General features: G+C 49.1%; 1 protein-coding gene across 2 annotated transcripts in view; it reads right to left on the bottom strand.

Annotated features, from left to right (window-relative positions):
* Positions 1 to 228: 228 nt before the first annotated feature.
* The window catches only part of si:ch1073-145m9.1 (CDP-diacylglycerol--glycerol-3-phosphate 3-phosphatidyltransferase), a 39,060-nt gene continuing 14,209 nt past the window's right edge, over positions 229 to 25,079 (bottom strand). The window contains exons 4-6 of one of the 2 annotated variants that reach the window (XM_034169023.1): positions 2,420 to 2,543; positions 2,074 to 2,243; positions 229 to 1,595 (exon numbers count right to left, since the gene is read on the bottom strand). In XM_034169023.1, the coding sequence (XP_034024914.1) occupies positions 1,536 to 1,595; positions 2,074 to 2,243; positions 2,420 to 2,543 (354 nt within the window). In that variant the 3' untranslated portion in view covers positions 229 to 1,535. Of the gene's footprint in view, positions 1,596 to 1,623; positions 2,244 to 2,419; positions 2,544 to 25,079 lie in introns of those variants that run through there. The other variant, XM_034169022.1, reaches the window with a different exon arrangement.

Raw genomic sequence — 25,079 nt, 5'->3', positions numbered from 1 at the left:
AACCAATCGCATCATGTGCATGAAGTGGTACATGGCAGGTAGATGGAATAACTCCAAATATAGCACTGATGGGAGCATTTTTAAATTTTGACTGCTGTGTAATTCTTCATTGACCTGTACCTGGCCACCATATTGGATTTTCAAGTGGTCAGCACTTTTTAATCAAACACTGATTTATGAAGAACATTCGTGCCAAATCTGATGCTTCTATCACCAAGTGAAGGATTGTTTCAGTTATCTGCTGCAGTAATAAAGATGATTTACTGCCCCCTGCTGGAAAAGTGAGTCCAAAATGTAATTGGCAATGTTAGCTAAGATTTGTAGCTTCTCCAAAACTATCTGTCCCATCACTGTTCCATTTTAGCACTGTTCATCCTTCACCCAAAATACATAAACACCAAACAGGAACTGTCAACTGAGCTCTGTTTGTCCCTGATGGAAGTCGCACATACAGCTGCTGTAAGCAGGATTTTTTAATTTGATAAAGACGGTGGCTGAAGACATTAACACCACTAAACATTTCACTCGTGGTACCAACATGAGACTTAAGTCACTCATGGTAACAGCAAACTGAGCTACAAAAACACAATAAATCAGTAACACTAACAACACTCTTAAGCTTACATGAACCACACTAACATTTAAAATCTCAAACTCACATTGGTGCATTGCAGCACAGCATCCATTGTTTATAGCCCGACAACCAGCCCGGGAATGAATTGGGCCGGATTCTGGCCTCCATTCTGGTGTGAGATTTCCCACTCCTAAACGACCAATAGGAGAGCAGCGCTGGAATTCCCACTCCTAAACGACCAATATGACCAAGCCTTGTTGAATGGTATGTTCTAGCTTTCACCAAATTAAATTTTTGTACCACTGAACTGATAAACATTCATTATTTGTATAACAGGTCACATACTTTCAACAGTTTGCTGAGTCCTGCCAGTGAGGGTTCCATTAGCATCAGGTCATCTGCATACATGTGATTAATTAATTAATATACCACTATCATAGCAGCCAACAGGAATTAAAAGTATTTTCAGATGTCGTTTTCCAAAATCAGGAGCTTTATGTAGATACAGTGTTCCTCAGACTGTGATGGTGCATCGGACTGAAGCGAATAGGTCATATGTACTGTCTGAAGCGTGAAACAAATCGCAAAGTTCAGAGTCCGTTTGTGTCCCCAAAAAAAGTAGAAAAAAAAATGCCATTTAAATTCACAAGCACAAACATCTCGTTTCTTGTCAGCATTCTGAAGAGAGCGACACAGAGAGAGACAAAGCAAACGAGCAAAAACCTAACATAGAGCTGCTTAAACTGAGCATAGAGCCGCTTATCTCAGCGTAGACGGGACACCACAATACGCAACTCTACGTTGGCCGCGGTGTGAAAGGAGCTTAAGACCATTAAAGGAGATTTTGAAGTGGATCAAAGGTGAATAAACTTTGCTATCTCATGAACTCAAACAGTTCCCGCTGCCTTCAATTCATGAAGCAGCTCGAGTCACAACAGAGGCAGCAGACAGGTGGCGCTCTTCAGTCAACTTCTGATTCATCCTTTATGAGGGTTTTAACGTGTGTCCAGATGCACCAAATCTACAAGAGAAAATAAACAGACACAATTTGTACAAGACATCAGTGTTTTGCAGATCTCTAAATGTAACGCTGACAGAATGAGGCGTGCACGTAACTGGTGCTCATGTCCGCTGCACAGCAGAAAACATGAAGGGAAGTGCTTCACTCTGAAGGAACGCAACGATAAGATTGTCAGAAAAGCACTTCCCCGTTTTCTGCTGCGCAGCATTTATTTTTAGTCTATACGTGCATCTGAGCACCAGTTATGTGCATGCCTGATAGTCAGGTTCCTTAAGTCATGATTCATAGGTAACATAACCCTAACCTTCAAGAACTAATCGTTTCATTTTCTGCATGTCTGGTTCCGCTGAAATCATGACTGAAGTGACAAAATGAGAAGTTTCGAGGGCAAAGATCCAGAGACAGTAATTATAAGTTCCTGAATGATGGAACAGGAACCGTGTCTGCTCATGTCCCGGTGATGTTTGTGGTCAGTTACCTCCGCGGACAGGGCCAGTAGCCGGCCGGCAGCCAGCAGCAGAGTCCCCAGAGCCTGGATCCGGGAGGGCAGGCCCCAGCGTGACAAAACACCCCTCTGGCACCCGAACACCCAAAGAGGGAGGCCGTGCAAACCGCTCACCACCCAGCAGCCCAGAGGGGTCCAAAATCCTAAGTCCAGTTCATGGAGGACAGGAACCGTCAGTCAATAAAAAAATGGAACTAATGTTGATGACCAGCCTGAGCGCCCCAGTCCAGCAAATAACTGATTTTTTATTTCATTCATATCATGTAGTACTGAGTTTTCACTGTGAAGTTAAAGGCCCGTGTTGTAGCGTGTTTCTTACCGTTTGCCATAACGGCTCGTATGACTGGTGGGGCGTCGGTGAAGCTGCTCTTCCACTGGTGACCTCTGACGCCGTGGTTACACACAAACACACACCACTCCAGGGCCGACACCAACCAACCCCACTGCAACACACAAAACACACACAGTCCACGCATTGTCCACACCATGTCCACACAGTGTCCACACAGGCTCGCACAATGTCCACACAGGCTCACACGATGACCACACGGTGTCCACACAGGCTCACACGATGTCCACACGGTGTCCACACAGGCTCACACGATGTCCACACAGGCTCACACGATGTCCACACAGGCTCACACGATGTCCACACAGTGTCCACACAGGCTCGCACAATGTCCACACAGGCTCACACGATGTCCACACAGTGTCCACACAGGCTCACACAATGTCCACACAGGCTCACACAGTGTCCACGCAGGCTCACACAGTGTCCACACAGTGTTCACACAGGCTCACACGATGTCCACACACTGTCCACACAGGCTCACACGGTGTCCACACAGGCTCGCACGACGACCACACGGTGTCCACACAGGCTCACACGACGTCCACACGGTGTCCACACAGGCTCACACGACGTCCACACGGTGTCCACACAGGCTCACACAACGTCCACACGGTGTCCACACAGGCTCACACAACGTCCACAGTGTCCACACAGGCTCACACGATGTCCACACAGTGTCCACACAGGCTCACACGATGTCCACACAGTGTCCACACAGGCTCGCACAATGTCCACACAGGCTCACACAATGTCCACACAGTGTCCACACAGGCTCACACGATGTCCACACACTGTCCACACCATGTCCACACAGGCTCGCACAATGTCCACACAGGCTCACACGATGACCACACGGTGTCCACACAGGCTCACACGATGTCCACACGGTGTCCACACAGGCTCACACGATGTCCACACAGGCTCACACGATGTCCACACAGTGCCCACACAGGCTCGCACAATGTCCACCCAGGCTCACACGATGTCCACACAGTGTCCACCCAGGCTCACACGATGTCCACACAGTGTCCACACAGGCTCACACGATGTCCACACACTGTCCACACCATGTCCACACAGTGTTCACACAGGCTCACACGATGTCCACACACTGTCCACTCCATGTCCACACGGTGTCCACACAGGCTCACACAATGTCCACACAGGCTCACACAATGTCCACATAGTGTCCACACACGCTGTCCACATGGTGTCCACCCAATCAGGGCCAGCCCCAGCTTTTATGGGACCTTAAGCAGAATTTCATTGGGCCCCTACCATCACCTCAGCACCAGATGCCTCATTATTCCATAGACTACACTGTTACGTGTGTAACTTACCCACAATCATTAGCATTATTTGTAATTATCTTACATCATACAGGTGTCATTCTTGTTTTTAACCTTAAAGGGGTAGAAAACTCATAAATATGTTTTAATTAACTTCTACATACAGAGTGATGTATAAGTATGGCTCATTAATTGCATTTATAGTAAACATGTTAAATAGTTTAATTTCTTTCAGATGTGCAAAATGTTCAATATCCAAATACAAAATAGAATCAAATGACATTCACATTATCTTACAGAAAAATAAAGTTGTAATCAAAATTAAATACTTAAATAATAAATACAATACTTAAATAATCTCCAAAATGAACATAGAAATCCACAACATAACAGCAATGTTTGTGTATAGTAATGCACAAACATTGCACTGGGGGCTACTGCTTTAACTTTGGCCTGCAAACCTTTGAGAGCTGAGCTACTTTTTCCACCTTTTGCACCAAATTAATCTGAGGAGTTGATCTGCCCTGCTGTTTAACTGTTTAAGTTTTTCTTTGTACGGAAGACTATCAAATGGCTTCGTCAAAATCCGGTCCACAACATTCAAATTGTCTGCCATTATGTGCAGCTTGCTAGCTCGCTAGCTGGGACTGGCGCGAGGCTCGTGTGAAAGGTGTCCGCCTGCACATGCTTTGTGACGGTGGAGGAGCTCAGCACCCGCTGCTCAGTAGGGACAGAAACTGCGATAGAAGTCAGAAAGAGGGATAGAAGTCAGTCTCCAAACACAAGCAGCTACAAAAAAAAAAAACCCCCACCAGAAATAGAAGCTCGATTTGTCTTCTTCTTCTTTGTCTTTCGGCTGTTCCCGTTAGGGGTCGCCACAGCAGATCAATCGTTTCCATCTCACCCTGTCCTCTGTATCTTCCTCTGTCACACCAACCACCTGCATGTCCTCCCTCAGCACATCCATGAACCTCCTCTTTGGTCTCCCTCTTCTCCTCCTGCCTGGTGGCTCCATCCTCAGCATCCTTCTCCCTATATACCCTGGGTCCCTCCTCTGCACATGTCCAAACCATCTCAATCTCGCCTCTCTGACTTTGTCTCCAAACTGTCCCACCTGAGCTGTCCCTCTGATATGTTCATTCCTAATCTTGTCCATTCTTGTCACTCCCAAAGAGAATCTCAACATCTTCAGCTCTGCCTCCTGTCTTTTGTTAGTGCCACCGTCTCTAAACCATACAACATAGCTGGTCTCACTACTGTTTTGTAAACTTTCCCCTTCACTCTTGCTGATATTCTTCGGTCACAAATCACTCCTGCCACCTTTCTCCACCCACTCCACCCTGCCTGCACTCTCTTCTTCACCTCTCTACCACACTCTCCATTACTTTGAACAGTTGACCCCAAATATTTAAACTCATCTACTTTCACCACTTCTACTCCTTGTAACTGCACTATTCCACTGGGCTCCCTCTCATTCACACACATGTACTCAGTCTTGCTTCTACTGACTTTCATTCCCCTTCTCTCCAAAGCATATCTCCACTTCTCCAGACTAGACTCAACTTGCTCTCTACTCTCACTACAGATCACAATGTCATCTACAAACATCATAGTCCATGGGGACTCCTGTCTGATCTCATCTGTCAACCTGTCCATCACCACTGCAAACAAGAAAGGACTCAGAGCTGATCCTTAATGCTGCTAAGAGGATTAGGAAAGTCTCCAGTTCAACTCAGAACAGAATGAAAATTTAAAAATGCTCCCACGGATGTTTACACCAAAAGATCGCTGATTCGCTCATTTCACTGTCAATCAAAAAGGGATTCAGCCTCAAACAGATCATCCAATCATCATGCAGAAGCTGAGCGTCCGGGCCAGCTGAGGCCCGCCCACTGCCCCATAGACCCCCCCAGACACACTGAGCGTCCGATGGGCGGGACAAAGCCCAGCATTTATCCAATGAGTCGTCTTGTTTCGCTGCAGTCTTTGTGCAGGTTTGAGTGAGAGGAAAGCCGCGTCGTTCCCAGTGATAAGAAGCTGATTCTGAGCAAAAGTTGAGCGCGTTGTAGCGCACATTTAGTCAATGACATGTACACACAACAGTATATATTTGATCACTTATTTTTTGACATTTTAGGAGAAGCTGAGCTTCACTTGCAGTCTGAGAGCAATCACCTCTGACTTTAAGACACCTAAAGCACTTTACACTAAACGAACGGAGCATTTCGCAAATAATAAAAATTGTAATATTGGACATGCAAACCTACCTTTGTCTTGTTTTTTCTCGTCTTCCAACTTCTTTTTTCTTTTCTCCGCTCCAGAGGGATCATTTCTTCTTTGATTTACACTCACTTTATTCCTCACGATTATTCATCGACCACCTGACCAAGCGGTGCATCTAAATTTGTCCAACGGTGGCAGCAGCCAACAGGAGGCATCAATTAACCTAGTATTGGTATTTTGTCAAAATGAATTTATTTTTTTCGGGTGTAATACAATGTAGTTTAAATTATTCAATATTATTTTAATTTCATGTATATATTTACTTTTTTATCACAACGTCTCGGTGCTCTCGGGGCCCCCTGGTGGCGTGGAGGCCCTAAGCGACCGCGTAGTTGGCGTATGCCTTGGGCCGGCTCTGCACACAATGTTCACATAGTGTCCACACGGTGTCCACACCATGTCCACACAGTGTCCACACAGGCTCACACAATGTCCACACGCTGTCCACACAGTCCACATGATTGCACCACCTTTATTAAACTGCCCCCCCACCCCCCAAAACACAGTCACCTTGGTTCAGTGGTTACTTGTGTGACCTCAAGCATAAGGCGAGAGGCCTTGAACAGAAATGACAGTTCAAAATTAGAAGTATTCCACCTCATGTGGTGTGATGCTATCTTAGACTATAAACATGCATTACTGGCTACAAAGTGGACCTATTAATTTGATCACCAAAAACAAGCATAACTCAAAGTTCTTGTTCGACACGGTGACAACACTTATTCATGGACAATCACCTGTAGTTCGCTCTCCTTTTACAGCACAAGATTTCCTGGATTACTTTGAGAAGAAAATAGAAGACATCAGGTTAAACATATCCCAGCATGCCTTAATCCAGCCACTACACCCTGCTATTGAGGTGGGCACCACTACTGAGGTATTACCTAGATTTACAGAATTTGATAGTATCTCTCTAGACATGCTGACAAAACTCGTAACATCAACAAAAAGCACAACCTGTTTATTTGATCCTATACCAACAAAACTGTTTAAGGACCTGTGGTCCACTCTTGGGCCGACTGTGCTGGAAATTATTCATCTTTCTTTAACTTCTGAATCTGTTCCTAAATGTTTCAAATCTGCAGTGATTAAACCATTACTTAATAAACCTAATCTTGACCCTAGTGTATTGACAAACTATCGGCCGATATCAAATCTATCATTTTACTGTAAAATTCTGGAAAAAGTGGTGTCACAGCAGCTCGTGGACTATCTTACTGAGAATAATCTCTTTGAGCCACTGCGGTCTGCTTTTAGAAAATATCATTCCACAGAGACGGCTCTCACTAAAGTGGTGAATGATCTTCTGCTTCCAATGGATGCGGACACCACTATAGTTCTGGTGCTGTTAGATCTCAGTGCTGCATTTGATACAGTGGATCATCATATTCTACTTGATAGGCTGGAAAATCACTTTGGGATTACTGGGAGTGGCCTTGCATGGCTGACGTCATACTTGACCAGTCGTTCTCACTGTGTTTTGTACAGTAACACTACCCCTAACCTTAGTGACATGAAATTTGGGGTTCCACAGGGGTCTGTCTTAGGCCCCCTGCTTTTCTCCCTTTATATAGCTCCCCTTGGGCACATATTGCGGCATTTTGGGGTTACCTTTCACTGCTATGCAGATGATACTCAGTTATACAGTATATGCCGATAACTGCTGGTAATCTCGTTCACATAAAATCCTTAGAAGATTGCCTTGCAGCAGTGAGAAGTTGGATGTCTAGAAACTTCCTACTTTTAAACTCTGATAAGACTGAAATGATGGTTCTTGGTGGTGATGGTTCTTGATCAATTTGACCAGTTAACGCTCAGCCTCGGCTCGTGTGTCATACATCACACTGACAAAGTGAGGAACCATGGGGTAATTTTTGATCCTTCGTTGTCCTTTGGCCTCCACATTAGAAATATTACTAGGACTGCTTTCTTCCACCTGCGAAATATAGCAAAGATTCGTCCCATCCTGTCTATGGCTGATGCTGAGACCTTGATCCATGCATTTATCAAATCAAATCAATTTCATTTATATAGCGCCAAATCACAACAAACAGTTGCCCCAAGGCGCTTCATATTGCAAGGCAAAGCCATACAATAATTACAGAAAAACCCCAACGGTCAAAGCGACCCCCTTTATCTCTTCTAGATTGGACTACTGCAATGTTCTATTTTCTGATTTACCACAGTCCAGCATTGGCTCAAAATGCTGCTGACAGACTTTTGACACGAAGCAGAAAGTTCGACCACATTACACCCATTTTGGCGTCTCTTCACTGGCTTCCTGTCCCAGTGAGATCAGATTTTAAGGTTCTGCTACTAACCTATAAAATTATTTATGGACTGGCACCTCCCTACCTAGCTGACCTAATTAAACCTTACGTACCAGCCCGGGCTTTACATTCTCAGGGTGCAGGACTACTTTGTGTCCCTAAGGTGAATAAGAAGTCTGTGGGTCACAGAGCTTTCTCTTATCGTGTCCCTGTTCTGTTAGGCTGTGAGCCAGTAGGGTTGGTCAGTACTAGTTCAGCCGGCAAATCACCGTTATTATTTTCTGTTAGTGGGTTGTCTCAGAAGGAAAAAAAAAAGTTGGCTGGACTTGCGGGACTCACTGCTTAAGGCTGTGGTGGCCATTTTAGTCGGCCATTACTGAAAAAGCTGTTTTTTGTCATGGGATGAAAAGTAACAAGTGTAGGGGCATAAATGATGTGTCTATACCCATGTTTTCCATGGTCAGAGAACCAATGGCAATGTCTAGAACTGCTTTAGGCGGTCATTTGGGTAGTAAAGTGGCCATTTTGGGTCGGCCATTAGCCGAAATCATATTTTACCATCTTCCATCAAAACTATTGGACATAGGATAATGAATGATGTGTCTAGGCCTATGTTTTGAGGGTCAAAGGATACAATAAAGGTATTTCATTTTAATGGTATGTGGTGGTGTTTTAATGTAATCCACATAGTTTCCCCTTGCAAAATACCTATGTGGCAGCAACATGCAAGTACATGTATATGGGGTCTAACCATATGCATGTAATATTAACACCTATGCCATGGGCCTAATATGTAGAAGCAAGACAGTCATAATGTTCAATGTGACAAACTTCAATATTGACTAACAGTTGGCGGTTTAGCAACATACATGCTTTGAGTTGGATAAATGCTTGCAAAACTATTATAAGCATGAGTTTTCCTAGAATTGTGTAATTGCTGTTGTAAAAAAGGTATATTGTATGATGCATGATGATGTTTAAGTTCAAATGTATTTCATCTATACACATAGTGATCCATATAATGCTAAATATTTATTTTATCTTCCTTACAGGTGCATGTAGAGAATAGATATGGATGAAAATAGTGGTGGTGCTTCAAATTCTTCTAGTGCTTCTAGTGCATGTACTAACACACAATCTGCTGACGGACCAGGTCCTTCAAAGTGTGTGAAACGAACTAGAACCTGTATAATCCATAGTACAGATGATCAGTCAGAGTTAATTTCAGTAAAGGACATGGAATCATGGCAGCGTCTAGTTCATGCAGCTGAAGTTAGAAATCATACACCTATCCTGGAAGTGGCTAAAAGCCTTGCTAAAGGTGAAGTTCCGGATGAATGCATATCTTATCACAAGAAATGTCACAACAACTTTGTCCACCTGAAATCTCTGAAGAAAATTGAGAGGGAGAGGTCTAAAGAATGTGATGATGATGATGTTAGTGATGATGAACAAGGGGGACAACGTGTATCGCAAAGACGGTCTAGCTCCATTTCTGATCAAACATCTAGAGTGTATGGGTCAGTTTGCATCTTCTGCATGAACAAACACAAATATATCAAAGGCAGCAATACCAGAGAGCCCCTGACAAAATGTGCGGAACTACGAAGTGATGAATCCATTAGGGAAGCTGCAACCCGAAAGCTAGATACCAGGATACTGGCACTTGTTTCAAGGGAACTTGTGGCAGCGGAGGCACATTACCATAGATCTTGCCATCGCAAGTACATGACCAAGCCAAAGGCACCATCAGCAGCAACCTCCAAAGTCTCCCAGGAAGATGAGGACTATGCAAAGGCAGAGGGCCATGCATATGCCAGACTGTTTGCATTCATCCGAGATGACCTCTTTGAGAAGCCAAGGGTTTTAAGAATGAGTGCACTGAGAGACAAACGTCTTGACTGGATGAAAGAATCAGGTGTGGAAACCATATGGGATTCAACAAGGAAACACATACGTCGGAAGCTATACTCAGCAAAAATATAAACGCAACACTTTTGGTTTTGCTCCCATTTTGTATGAGATGAACTCAACGATCTAAAACTTTTTCCACATACACAATATCACCATTTCCCTCAAATATTGTTCACAAACCAGTCTAAATCTGTGATAGTGAGCACTTCTCCTTTGCTGAGATAATCCATCCCACCTCACAGGTGTGCCATACCAAGATGCTGATTAGACACCATGATTAGTGCACAGGTGTGCCTTAGACTGCCCACAATAAAAGGCCACTCTGAAAGGTGCAGTTTTGTTTTATTGGGGGGGGGGGGGATACCAGTCAGTATCTGGTGTGACCACCATTTGCCTCATGCAGTGCAACACATCTCCTTCGCATCATCCATGAAGAGAACACCTCTCCAACGTGCCAAACGGCAGCGAATGTGAGCATTTGCCCACTCAAGTCGGTTACGACGACGAACTGGAGTCAGGTCGAGACCCCGATGAGGACGATGAGCATGCAGATGAGCTTCCCTGAGACAGTTTCTGACAGTTTGTGCAGAAATTCTTTGGTTATGCAAACCGATTGTTCCAGCAGCTGTCCGAGCGGCTGGTCTCAGACGATCTTGGAGGTGAACATGCTGGATGTGGAGGTCCTGGGCTGGTGTGGTTACACGTGGTCTACGGTTATGAGGCTGGTTGGATGTACTGCCAAATTCTCTGAAACGCCTTTGGAGACGGCTTATGGTAGAGAAATGAACATTCAATACACGAGCAACAGTTCTGGTTGACATTCCTGCTGTCAGCATGCCAATTGCACGCTCCCTCAAATCTTGCGACATCTGTGGCATTGTGCTGTGTGATAAAACTGCACCTTTCAGAGTGGCCTTTTATTGTGGGCAGTCTAAGGCACACCTGTGCACTAATCATGGTGTCTAATCAGCATCTTGATATGGCACACCTGTGAGGTGGGATGGATTATCTCAGCAAAGGAGAAGTGCTCACTATCAGAGATTTAGACTGGTTTGTGAACAATATTTGAGGGAAATGGTGATATTGTGTATGTGGAAAAAGTTTTAGATCTTTGAGTTCATCTCATACGAAATGGGAGCAAAACCAAAAGTGTTGCGTTTATATTTTTGTTGAGTGTAGAATCAGAGTTTGGAGACAATCTCCACTTTCTACAAGATGAATTTGGAAAGCAGCTAGTCTATCCATACAGCCTATCATTGAGCATGATGGTTAAACTGAATGTACAACTGAGAGATGCGCTCAGTCTAATGGAGGACGGTGCAGATGACTACTTGCTAAAGGCAGCTCTAAAGCTACGCAAGACAATTCAAGAGCATGATGTGACAACTCCTTGGCCGCCTCTCCCTGTTGATCTAGAAAATAGTCAGCAATACATCCCAGAGGAGCTTTGGACATTTCTGCGCCATCAGTTTGGCGGGCAGAAGCAAGCCTCCTTGTCCCCAAAAGCACTTTGATTGATCGACTCTGTGTCCCAGGATCTTGTGTATGGTGTTACGTCTGCTAAAATAACACCCCCCAAGCAAATATTGCTGCCTTATGCTGTAAAGTCATTCACCGGGAATGTGGAGCTTATCAGCATAGTCAACTGGCTTGGACATGGCATTTCCTATACAAAGATCAAGGAAGTAGACACAACATTATGCCTGCAGAAGCTAGCTACACAAACAGAAAGAACAGTTGCCCTGCCACAGAATGTGCAACCATATTGTGCAGCCACATTAGGATGGGATAACATTGACCGTCTCGAGGAGACGTTATCTGGGGCAGGGACATCCCATAGAGTCAATGGGATAATTATACAACAGCAGCAGACTGGACCAAAACTCCCAAGCAACCTTCCTGCAATTCCAAAGCAGAAGCAAAGAACATTGGAGATTGCTGAAAAACCCCTTCCTGTCTACAATACTGGAAAGCGCATTGGACCAGCACCTAGGCAGTATATTGTGGTAGATGCAGAAGACGTAGAGAAACAAGCATAAAGAAAAAAACCTTCTGTGGATTGTATCATGACTGCATTCAAAGGAGCAGGATGGACAGGGTTCAATACAGCTGTCCGGGATTTGGAACATGTTCAGAAAGATGTTGTGGAGTACCTACCCACAATAAATGCACCAGCAACTGAGATGGCAACCATTCAAGAAATTCTTGTTCAGACAAAGAAGATCAAGGAAACCCTACATCGAGACAGCATTGTAATTGTTGCCAATCAGGCCATATATGCGAAGGTCACAGAAGTTCTTGGAAGCATCCACAAACATTCCCAGGCATCATCCCTAGAATGGGAGCATTCCATACTGTGTGTACTCTGCTAAGCATAATAACAGGAATGAGGTTCCAAGATGCTGGTCTGAAAGATATTTGCATTGAGTCAGGTGTTGTAGCTGAGGGCTCCGTTGCAGGTGTCTTAGAAGGGAGAAAGTACAACATGGCTGTGCGCTTCCACAAACTTCTCTATGAAACCCTCTCACGACTGATCTTCAAGGAATTTGAATCTTGGCTGCAGATGCATCATCAGGACAAGTTGGCAGATCTTGATGCCCTTAGATCTGAAATCTCTGACATGGTTCAAAATATCTGCCAAGAAACCTTCACCAGCACATTGCAGAGTGATTCATTTGAAGTTGTAGCAAACCTCCTGAAGACTTTCATTGATGAACTGAGAGAAGGAAGCCAGTTGGCAAGGTTCTGGTTGAGCTACATGCAGCTCATGCTGAAGCTTCTGCATGCCTCGTGTGAGGGTAACTGGGACATGCACCTCTCAGAAGATGTGCAGAGGCTAGAAGAACTGCTGGACAACACATGGATCAACCCATTCTCTGCAGATTCAGAGCTTGTCAGTGTCAGTCTATCCACAGGTCATGTTCCTTCTGAGGACATTGCAGGTGATCTCCTACGAGCACATGATATTGGACTGGATGCCTATCAAGCCTTCAGGGAAGAAAGACTACAGCAGCAAACAAAACCATTTCATGACCCGATCAAGAAACAAAAGGTTAAGACTTTCAGCAATCTGACTCAGAGGATGAGGTCTTCAAATAATAACCCAAAGGAGATCATGCTAAAAGCTGATCGCAACCTGTTTGCGCACATGGTCATTACTGCCCAAAGTAGAAAACTTGACATCAAGTGGCAACAAGTACTCCGCCACAATCTTGGACCTGTACCTTGGTCACTTGCTACTACTGATGGCAGTCCCAGGAAAACTAGCAAGGCCATTCTGTGCTCTTTGCAATAACTTTGAAAGATATATGACTCGAGATTACTCTGTAATGGGTGGTAACTTAATACTTCAAAGTAGAAATAAGAGTCACTATTTGCCAAATTTAGTCATATTTTCCAGTAAAATATTTGATTCATAAACTATTGACTCTATTTATCATTAATAATGATAAATAGAGCCATTCTACTGGTATGAGGACATATTCCAAAAGAAAATAAAGTATCACTACTGTTATGGTCAGGTTCTTATGAACACCATTTCTGTATATGGGGTACCTATGGAAAATAGCACTTTTTTGGTAGAAAGCTGTGAGTCTCAAAAGTCCAGCCAGGCAAAATGTAAACTTGGGATATTGTCCTAAACAAAAATGCATATTAGAATTTGCCGTCCCAGGTGGTACCGAGGGCGTGCCACGGCCTCAACTTTACCTAAATTCTGGGTTCTTTTAGTGAAGTTTAGGGCTAGTGGCCAGCGATCACCTTAGTACGAATTTCTTATTTCAAATCGTATTTCTTCTGTTTTTCTTGTTGTTTAATGCTGACAAATTGTACTGTATTTTTTGTCTTTCTGATGCCTGATTCTGTTTTTTCTCTCTGTTTAAGGTGCAGCTCCATCCAGAGATGGGAGTTGTGTTTGTGTTGGCGATCCTCCTGTCCTGTGCTCCAATAGCAATTCTTACATATTTGTCAGTGAATTGTTCTGTAATTTATGTCTGTATCATGGCCCAAGCAGAGGGTCACCCCTTTGAGTCTGGTCTGCTTGGGGTTTCATCCTCAGAGGGAGTTTTTCCTTACCACTGTTGCTCTGGGGGTTGGTAATGTTAGACCTTACCTGTGTGAAGCACTTTGATGCAACTCTGTTGTGATTTGGCGCTATATAAATTGAAATTGAATTGAATTGAAATTGAGTGTCGACACAGGCTCACACGATGTCCACACAGTGTCCACACAGGCTCACACAATGTCCACACAGTGTCCACACAGGCTCACACAATGTCCACACGCTGTCCACACAGGCTCACACGATGTCCACACGCTGTCCACACAGGCTCACACGATGTCCACACAGTGTCCACACAGGCTCACACAATGTCCACACGCTGTCCACACAGGCTCACACAATGTCCACACAGTGTCCACACAGGCTCACACGCTGTCCACAGTGTCCACAAAGGCTCACACACTGTCCACACGATGTCCACACAGGCTCACACAATGTTTACACAAGCTCACACAGTGTCCACACAGGCTCACAGTGTCCACACGCTGTCCACACGGTGTCTACACAGGCTCACACGATGTCCACACAGTGTCCATGCACTGTCCACATGGTGTCCACACAGGCTCACACGGTGTCCACGCACTGTCCACACAGGCTCACACAGTGTCCACACGACGTCCACACAGGCACACACGACGTCCACACGACGTCCACACAGGCTCACACGACGTCCACACGACGTCCACACAGGCTCACACAATGTCCACACAGCGTCCACACAGGCTCACACGGTGTCCACACAGGCTGACACGGTATCCACACGATGTCCACACAGGCTGACACGGTGTCCACACAGGCTGACACGGTATCCACACAGGCTGACACGGTATCCACACGATGTCCACACAGGCTCACACGGTGTCCACACAGGCTCACACGGTGTCCACACGATGTCCACACAGGCTCACACAATGTCCACACAGGCTCACACAATGTCCATACGGTGTCCACAGTGTCCACACGGTGTCCACAGTGTCCACACGTGTCCACACGTGTCCACAGTGTCCACACAGGCACACACAATGTCCACACAGTGTCCACACAGGCACACACAATGTCCACACAGTGTCCACACAGGCACACACAATGTCCACACAGTGTCCACACAGGCTCACACAGTGTCCACACGGTGTCCACACAGGCTCACACAGTGTCCACACAGGCTCACACAGTCTCACACAGTGTCCATACAAGCTCACACAGTGTCCACACGGTGTCTACACAGGCTCACACAATGTCCACACAGTGTCCATGCACTGTCCACAAGCTGTCCACGCACTGTCCACACAGGCTCACACGGTGTCCACGCACTGTCCACACAGGCTCACACAGTGTCCACACGACGTCCACACAGGCACACACAACGTCCACACGACGTCCACACAGGCACACACAACGTCCACACAGGCTCACACAACGTCCACACGACGTCCACACAGGCTCACACAATGTCCACACAGGCTCACACAATGTCCACACAGGCTCACACAGTGTCCACACAGGCTGACCCGGTATCCACATGATGTCCACACAGGCTCACACAATGTCCACACAGGCTCACACAATGTCCACACGGTGTCCACAGTGTCCACACGGTGTCCACAGTGTCCACACGGTGTCCACAGTGTCCACACGGTGTCCACAGTGTCCACACAGGCACACACAATGTCCACACATTGTCCACACGGTGTCCACAGTGTCCACACGGTGTCCACAGTTTCCACACAGGCACACACAATGTCCACACATTGTCCACACAGGCACACACAATGTCCACACGGTGTCCACACAGACTCACACAGTGTCCACACAGGCTCACACAGTGTTCACACGGTGTCCACACAGGCTCACACAGTCTCACACAGTGTCCACACAGGCTCACACGGTGTCCACACAGGCTCACACGGTGTCCACACAGGCTCACATGGAGTCCACACAGGCTCACACAGTGTCCACACGATGTCCACACAGGCTCACACAACGTCCACACGACGTCCACACAGGCTCACACAACGTCCACACGACGCCCACACAGGCTCACACAATGTCCACACAGGCTCACACAATGTCCACACAGGCTCACACAATGTCCACACAGGCTCACACAGTGTCCACACAGGCTGACCCGGTATCCACATGATGTCCACACAGGCTCATACGATGTCCACACGATGTCCACACAGGCTCACACAATGTCCACACAGGCTCACACAATGTCCACACGGTGTCCACAGTGTCCACACGGTGTCCACACAGGCTCACACAATGTCCACACAGGCTCACACAGTGTTCACACGGTGTCCACACAGGCTCACACAGTCTCACACAGTGTCCACACAGGCTCACACGGTGTCCACACAGGCTCACACGGTGTCCACACAGGCTCACATGGAGTCCACACAGGCTCACACAGTGTCCACACGATGTCCACACAGGCTCACACAGTGTCCATACGGTGTCCACACAGTGTCCACACAGGCACACACGGTGTCCACACAGGCTCACACGGTGTCCACACAGGCTCACACGGTGTCCACACAGGCTCACACGGTGTCCACACAGGCGCCACACGGTGTCCACACAGTGTCCACACAGGCTCATACAGTGTCCACACGGGCACACACGGTGTCCACACAGGCTCACACAATGTCCACACAGTGGGCACACACGACGTCCACACAGTGGGCACACACAACGTCCACACAGTGTCCACACAGGCTCACACGATGTCCACACAGGCTCACGCAGTGTCCACACAGGCTCACGCAGTGTCCACACAGGCTCACGCAGTGTCCACACGGTGTCCACACAGGCTCACGCAGTGTCCACACGGTGTCCAAACAGGCTCACACGATGTCCACACAGTGTCCAAACAGGCTCACACGATGTCCACACGGTGTCCAAACAGGCTCACACAATGTCAATACGGTGTCCACACAGGCGCACACAGTGTCCAAACAGGCTCACACAATGTCAATACGGTGTCCACACAGGCGCACACAGTGTCCACACAGGCGCACACAGTGTCCACACAGTGTCCAAACAGGCTCACACGATGTCCACACAGTGTCCAAACAGGCTCACACGATGTCCACACGGTGTCCAAACAGGCTCACACAATGTCAATACGGTGTCCACACAGGCGCACACAGTGTCCACACAGGCGCACACAGTGTCCACACACAATGTCAATAAGGTGTCCACACACTGTCACACAGTGTCCATACAGTCTCACAGTGTCCATACAGTCTCACACAGTCTCATACAGTGTCCACACAGGTTCACACGACGTCCACACAGGTTCACACGACGTCCACACAGTGTCCACCCAGGCTCACGCAGTGTCCACCCAGGCTCACGCAGTGTCCACCCAGGCTCACGCAGTGTCCACACAGTGTCCAAACAGGCTCACACGATGTCCACACAGTGTCCAAACAGGCTCACACGATGTCAATACGGTGTCCACACAGGCGCACACAGTGTCCCAACACAATGTCAATAAGGTGTCCACACAGTCACACAGTGTCCATACAGGCTCACAGTGTCCATACAGTCTCACACAGTCTCACACAGTGTCCACACAGGCTCACATAGTGTCCACACGGTGTCTACACAGGCTCACACAATGTCCACACAGTGTCCATGCACTGTCCACAAGCTGTCCACGCACTGTCCACACAGGCTCACACGGTGTCCACGCACTGTCCACACAGGCTCACACAGTGTCCACACGACGTCCACACAGGCACACACAACGTCCACACGACGTCCACACAGGCTCACACAACGTCCACACGACGTCCACACAGGCTCACACAATGTCCACACGGCGCCCACACAGGCTCACACAATGTCCACACGGCGCCCACACAGGCTCACACAATGTTTACACAGGCTCACACGGTGTCCACACAGGCTCACACAGTGTCCACACAGGCTCACACGGTATCCACATGATGTCCACAGGCTCATACGATGTCCACACGATGTCCACACAGGCTCACACAATGTCCACACAGGCTCACACAATGTCCACACAGGCTCACACAATGTCCATACGGTGTCCACACAGTGTCCATATGGTGTCCACACAGTGTCCACACAGGCACACACAATGTCCACACAGTGTCCACACAGGCACACACAATGTCCACACGGTGTCCACACAGACTCACACAGTGTCCACACAGGCTCACACAGTGTCCACACAGTGTCCATGCACTGTCCACAAGCTGTCCACGCACTGTCCACACAGGCTCACACGGTGTCCACGCACTGTCCACACAGGCTCACACAGTGTCCACACGACGTCCACACAGGCACACACAACGTCCACACGACGTCCACACAGGCTCACACAATGTCCACACGGCGCCCACACAGGCTCACACAATGTTTACACAGGCTCACACGGTGTCCACACAGGCTCACACAGTGTCCACACAGGCTCACACGGTATCCACATGATGTCCACACAGGCTCATACGATGTCCACACGATGTCCACACAGGCTCACACAATGTCCACACGATGTCCACACAGGCTCACACAATGTCCACACGATGTCCACACAGGCTCACACAATGTCCACACAGGCTCACACAATGTCCACACACAATGTCAATAAGGTGTCCACACACTGTCACACAGTGTCCATACAGTCTCACAGTGTCCACACAGGCTCACACAATGTCCACACGGTGTCTACACAGGCTCACACAATGTCCACACAGTGTCCATGCACTGTCCACAAGCTGTCCACGCACTGTCCACAAGCTGTCCACGCACTGTCCACACAGGCTCACACAGTGTCCACGCACTGTCCACACAGGCTCACACAGTGTCCACACGACGTCCACACAGGCACACACAACGTCCACACGGCGTCCACACAGGCTCACACAACGTCCACACGGCGCCCACACAGGCTCACACAATGTCCACACGGCGCCCACACAGGCTCACACAATGTCCACACGGCGCCCACACAGGCTCACACAATGTTTACACAGGCTCACACGGTGTCCACACAGGCTCACACAGTGTCCACACAGGCTCACACGGTATCCACATGATGTCCACAGGCTCACACGATGTCCACACAATGTCCACACAGGCTCACACAATGTCCACACAGGCTCACACAATGTCCATACGGTGTCCACACAGTGTCCATACGGTGTCCACACAGTGTCCACACAGGCACACACAATGTCCACACGGTGTCCACACAGACTCACACAGTGTCCACACAGGCTCACACAGTGCCCATACAGGCTCACACAGTGTCCACACAGTGTCCATGCACTGTCCACAAGCTGTCCACGCACTGTCCACACAGGCTCACACGGTGTCCACACAGGCTCACACAGTGTCCACACGACGTCCACACAGGCACACACAACGTCCACACGACGTCCACACAGGCTCACACAATGTCCACACGCCGCCCACACAGACTCACACAATGTTTACACAGGCTCACACGGTGTCCACACAGGCTCACACAGTGTCCACACAGGCTCACACGGTATCCACACGATGTCCACACAGGCTCATACGATGTCCACACGATGTCCACACAGGCTCACACAATGTCCACACAGGCTCACACAATGTCCATACGGTGTCCACACAGGCTCACACAATGTCCACACAGGCTCACACAATGTCCATACGGTGTCCACACAGGCTCACACAATGTCCATACGGTGTCCACAGTGTCCATACGGTGTCCACAGTGTCCACACGGTGTCCACAGTGTCCACACAATGTCCACACAGGCACACACAATGTCCACACAGTGTCCACACAGGCACACACAATGTCCACACGGTGTCCACACAGACTCACACAGTGTCCACACAGGCTCACACAGTGTCCACACGGTGTCCACACAGGCTCACACAGTGCCCATACAGGCTCACACAGTGTCCACACAGGCTCACACAGTGTCCACACAGGCTCACACAGTGTCCACACGATGTCCACACAGGCTCACACAGTGTCCATACGGTGTCCACAGTGTCCACACAGGCTCACACAGTGTCCATACGGTGTCCACAGTGTCCACACAGGCACACACAATGTCCACACGGTGTCCACACAGGCTCACACAGTGTCCATACAGTGTCACAGTGTCCACACAGGCACACACAATGTCCACACGGTGTCCACACAGGCTCACACAGTGTCCATACGGTGTCCACAGTGTCCACACAGGCACACACAATGTCCACACGGTGTCCACACAGGCACACACAATGTCCACACGGTGTCCACACAGGCACACACAGTGTCCATACGGTGTCCACAGTGTCCACACAGGCACACACAATGTCCACACGGTGTCCACACAGGCTCACACTGTGTCCACACAGGCTCACACAATGTCCACACAGTCTCACACAGTGTCCACACAGGCTCACACAGTCTCACACAGTGTCCAAACAGGCTCACACAATGTCCACACAGTGTCCAAACAGGCTCACACGATGTCCAAACAGGCTCACACAATGTCAATACGGTGTCCACACAGGCGCACACAGTGTCCACACACAATGTCAATAAGGTGTCCACACACTGTCACACAGTGTCCATACAGGCTCACAGTGTCCATACAGTCTCACACAGTCTCATACAGTGTCCACACAGTGTCCCTACAGCTCACACGGTGTCCACACAGGCTCACACGATGTCCACACAGTGTCCACCCAGGCTCACACGGTGTCCACACAGGCTGACACGGTGTCCATACGGTATCCACACAGTGTCCACACGGTGTCCACACGGTGTCCACACAGGCTCACACAATGTCCACAAAGGAACACAGTGTCCACACAGTCTCACACAGTGTCCACACAGGCTCACACAGTCTCACACAGTGTCCACACAGGCTCACACAGTGTCCACACAGTGTCCACACAGGCTCACACGATGTCCACACAGTGTCCACACAGGCGCACACAGTGTCAATAAGGTGTCCACACACTGTCACACAGTGTCCACACACGGTCACACAGTGTCCATACAGTTTCACACAGTCTCATACAGTGTCCACACAGTGTCCCTACAGGCTCACACAGTGTCCACACGGTGTCCACACAGGCTCACACGGTGTCCACACGGTGTCCACACAGGCTCACACGGTGTCCACACAGTGTCCACACAGGCTGACACGGTATCCACACGATGTCCACACAGGCTCATACGATGTCCACACAGGCTCACACGGTGTCCATACGGTGTCCACACAGGCACACGGTGTCCACACGATGTCCATACAGGCTCACACAATGTCCACACAGGCTCACACAGTGTCAATACAGGCTCACACAGTGTCCATACGGTGTCCACACAGTGTTCCTACAGGCTCACACAGTGTCCACACGGTGTCCACACAGTGTTCCTACAGGCTCACACAGTGTCCACACGGTGTCCACACAGGCTCACACGGCGTCCACACAGGCTCACACGGCGTCCACACAGGTTGACACGGTATCCACATGATGTCCACACAGGCTCATACAATGTCCACACAGGCTCACACAGTGTCCATACGGTGTCCACAGTGTCCACACAGGCACACACAATGTCCACACGGTGTCCACACAGGCTCACACAATGTCCACACGGTGTCCACACAGGCGCACACAATGTCAATAAGGTGTCCACACACTGTCACACAGTGTCCATACCGGCTCACAGTGTCCATACCGTCTCACACAGTCTCATACAGTGTCCACACAGTGTCCACACAGGCTCACACGGTGTCCACACAGGCACACACGGTGTCCACACAGGCACACACGACGTCCACACAGTGTCCACACAGGCTGACACGGTATCCACACGATGTCCACACAGGCTCATACAATGTCCACACAGGCTCACACAGTGTCCATACGGTGTCCACACAGGCACACACGGTGTCCACACGATGTCCACACAGGCTCACACAATGTCCATACGGTGTCCACACAGTGTCCCTACAGGCTCACACAGTGTCCACACGGTGTCCACACGGTGTCCACACAGGCTCACACAATGTCAATACAGTGTCCACACAGGCGCACACAGTGTCCACACACGTCAATAAGGTGTCCACACACGTCAATAAGGTGTCCACACACTGTCACACAGTGTCCACACACTGTCCATACAGTGTCCATACAGTGTCCATACAGTCTCACACAGTCTCATACAGTGTCCACACAGTGTCCCTACAGCTCACACAGTGTCCACACAGTCTCACACAGTCTCATACAGTGTCCACACAGTGTCCCTACAGCTCACACAGTGTCCACACAGGCACACACGACGTCCACACAGGCTGACACGGTATCCACACGATGTCCACACAGGCTCACACAGTGTCCACACGATGTCCACACAGGCTCACACAATGTCCACACAGGCTCACACAGTGTCCACACGATGTCCACACAGGCTCACACAATGTCCACACAGGCTCACACAGTGTCCACACGATGTCCACACAGGCTCACACAATGTCCACACAGGCTCACACAATGTCCACACAGGCTCACAATGTCCATACAGGAACACACAGTGTCCACACACGGTCACACAGTGTCCACACACGGTCACACAGTGTCCACACACGGTCACACAGTCTCATACAGTGTCCACACAGTGTCCACACAGGCTGACACTGTATCCACACGATGTCCACACAGGCTCATACGATGTCCACACAGGCTCACACAGTGTCCACACGATGTCCACACGGTGTCCACACAGGCTCACACAGTGTCCACACGATGTCCACACGGTGTCCACACAGGCTCACACAATGTCCACACAGGCTCACACAATGTCCACACAGGCTCACACAATGTCCACACAGGAACACACAGTGTCCACACAGGAACACACAGTGTCCACACACGGTCACACAGTGTCCACACACGGTCACACAGTGTCCACACACGGTCACACAGTGTCCACACACGGTCACACAGTCTCATACAGTGTCCACACAGTGTCCACACAGGCTGACACGGTATCCACACGATGTCCACACAGGCTCATACGATGTCCACACAGGCTCACACAGTGTCCACACGATGTCCACACGGTGTCCACACGATGTCCATACAGGCTCACACAATGTCCACACAGGCTCACACAGTGTCCACACAGGCTCACACAGTGTCCACACAGGCTCACACAGTGTCCATACGGTGTCCACACAGTGTCCCTACAGGCTCACACAGTGTCCACACGGTGTCCACACAGGCTCACACGGTGTCCACACACGTCAATAAGGTGTCCACACACTGTCACACAGTGTCCACACACTGTCACACAGTGTCCATACAGTCTCACACAGTCTCATACAGTGTCCACACAGTGTCCCTACAGCTCACACAGTGTCCACACAGTCTCACACAGTCTCATACAGTGTCCACACAGTGTCCCTACAGCTCACAGTGTCCACACAGGCACACACGACGTCCACACAGGCTGACACGGTATCCACACGATGTCCACACAGGCTCACACAGTGTCCATACGGTGTCCACACAGTGTCCACACGATGTCCACACAGGCTCACACAATGTCCACACAGGCTCACACAATGTCCATACAGGCTCACACAATGTCCACACAGTGTCCACACACGGTCACACAGTCTCATACAGTGTCCACACAGTGTCCACACAGGCTGACACGGTATCCACACGATGTCCACACAGGCTCATACGATGTCCACACAGGCTCACACAGTGTCCATACGGTGTCCACACGATGTCCATACAGGCTCACACAATGTCCACACAGGCTCACACAGTGTCCATACAGGCTCACACAGTGTCCATACGGTGTCCACACAGTGTCCCTACAGGCTCACACAGTGTCCACACGGCGTCCACACAGGCTCACACGACGTCCACACAGGCTCACACGACGTCCACACAGGCTCACACGACGTCCACACAGGCACACACGACGTCCACACAGGCACACACGACGTCCACACAGGCACACACGACGTCCACACAGTGTCCACACAGGTTGACACGGTATCCACACAATGTCCACACAGGCTCACACGGTGTCCATACGGTGTCCACACAGGCACACACGGTGTCCACACGATGTCCATACCGGCTCACACAGTGTCCACACAGGCTCACACAATGTCCATACAGCCTCACACAATGTCCATACAGCCTCACACAGTGTCCATACGGTGTCCATAGTGTCCACACAGGCACACACAATGTCCACACGGTGTCCACACAGGCTCACACAATGTCCACACGGTGTCCACACAGGCGCACACAATGTCAATAAGGTGTCCACACACTGTCACACAGTGTCCATACAGGCGCACAGTGTCCATACAGTCTCACACAGGCTCACACGGTGTCCACACAGGCTCACACGGTGTCCACACAGGCTCACACGGTGTCCACACAGGCTCACACGGTGTCCACACAGGCACACACAACGTCCACACAGGCACGCACGACGTCCACACAGGCACGCACGACGTCCACACAGGCACGCACGACGTCCACACAGACTCACACAGTGTCCACACGGTGTCCACACAGGCTCACACAGTGTCCACACGGGCACACACAACGTCCACACAGTGTCCACACGGGCACACAAGACGTCCACACAGTGTCCACACAGGCTGACACGGTATCCACACGATGTCCACACAGTGTCCATACGGTGTCCACACAGGCTCACACAGTGTCCACACGATGTCCATACAGGCTCACACAATGTCCACACAGGCTCACACAATGTCCATATGGTGTCCACACAGT

Source organism: Thalassophryne amazonica, chromosome 4, assembly GCF_902500255.1.
Source record: "Thalassophryne amazonica chromosome 4, fThaAma1.1, whole genome shotgun sequence".
NCBI classification, from domain to species: Eukaryota; Metazoa; Chordata; class Actinopteri; order Batrachoidiformes; family Batrachoididae; genus Thalassophryne; species Thalassophryne amazonica.
The sequence above is the reverse complement of the archived record's forward strand: the minus strand, read 5'-3'. Positions and strand labels throughout refer to the sequence as shown.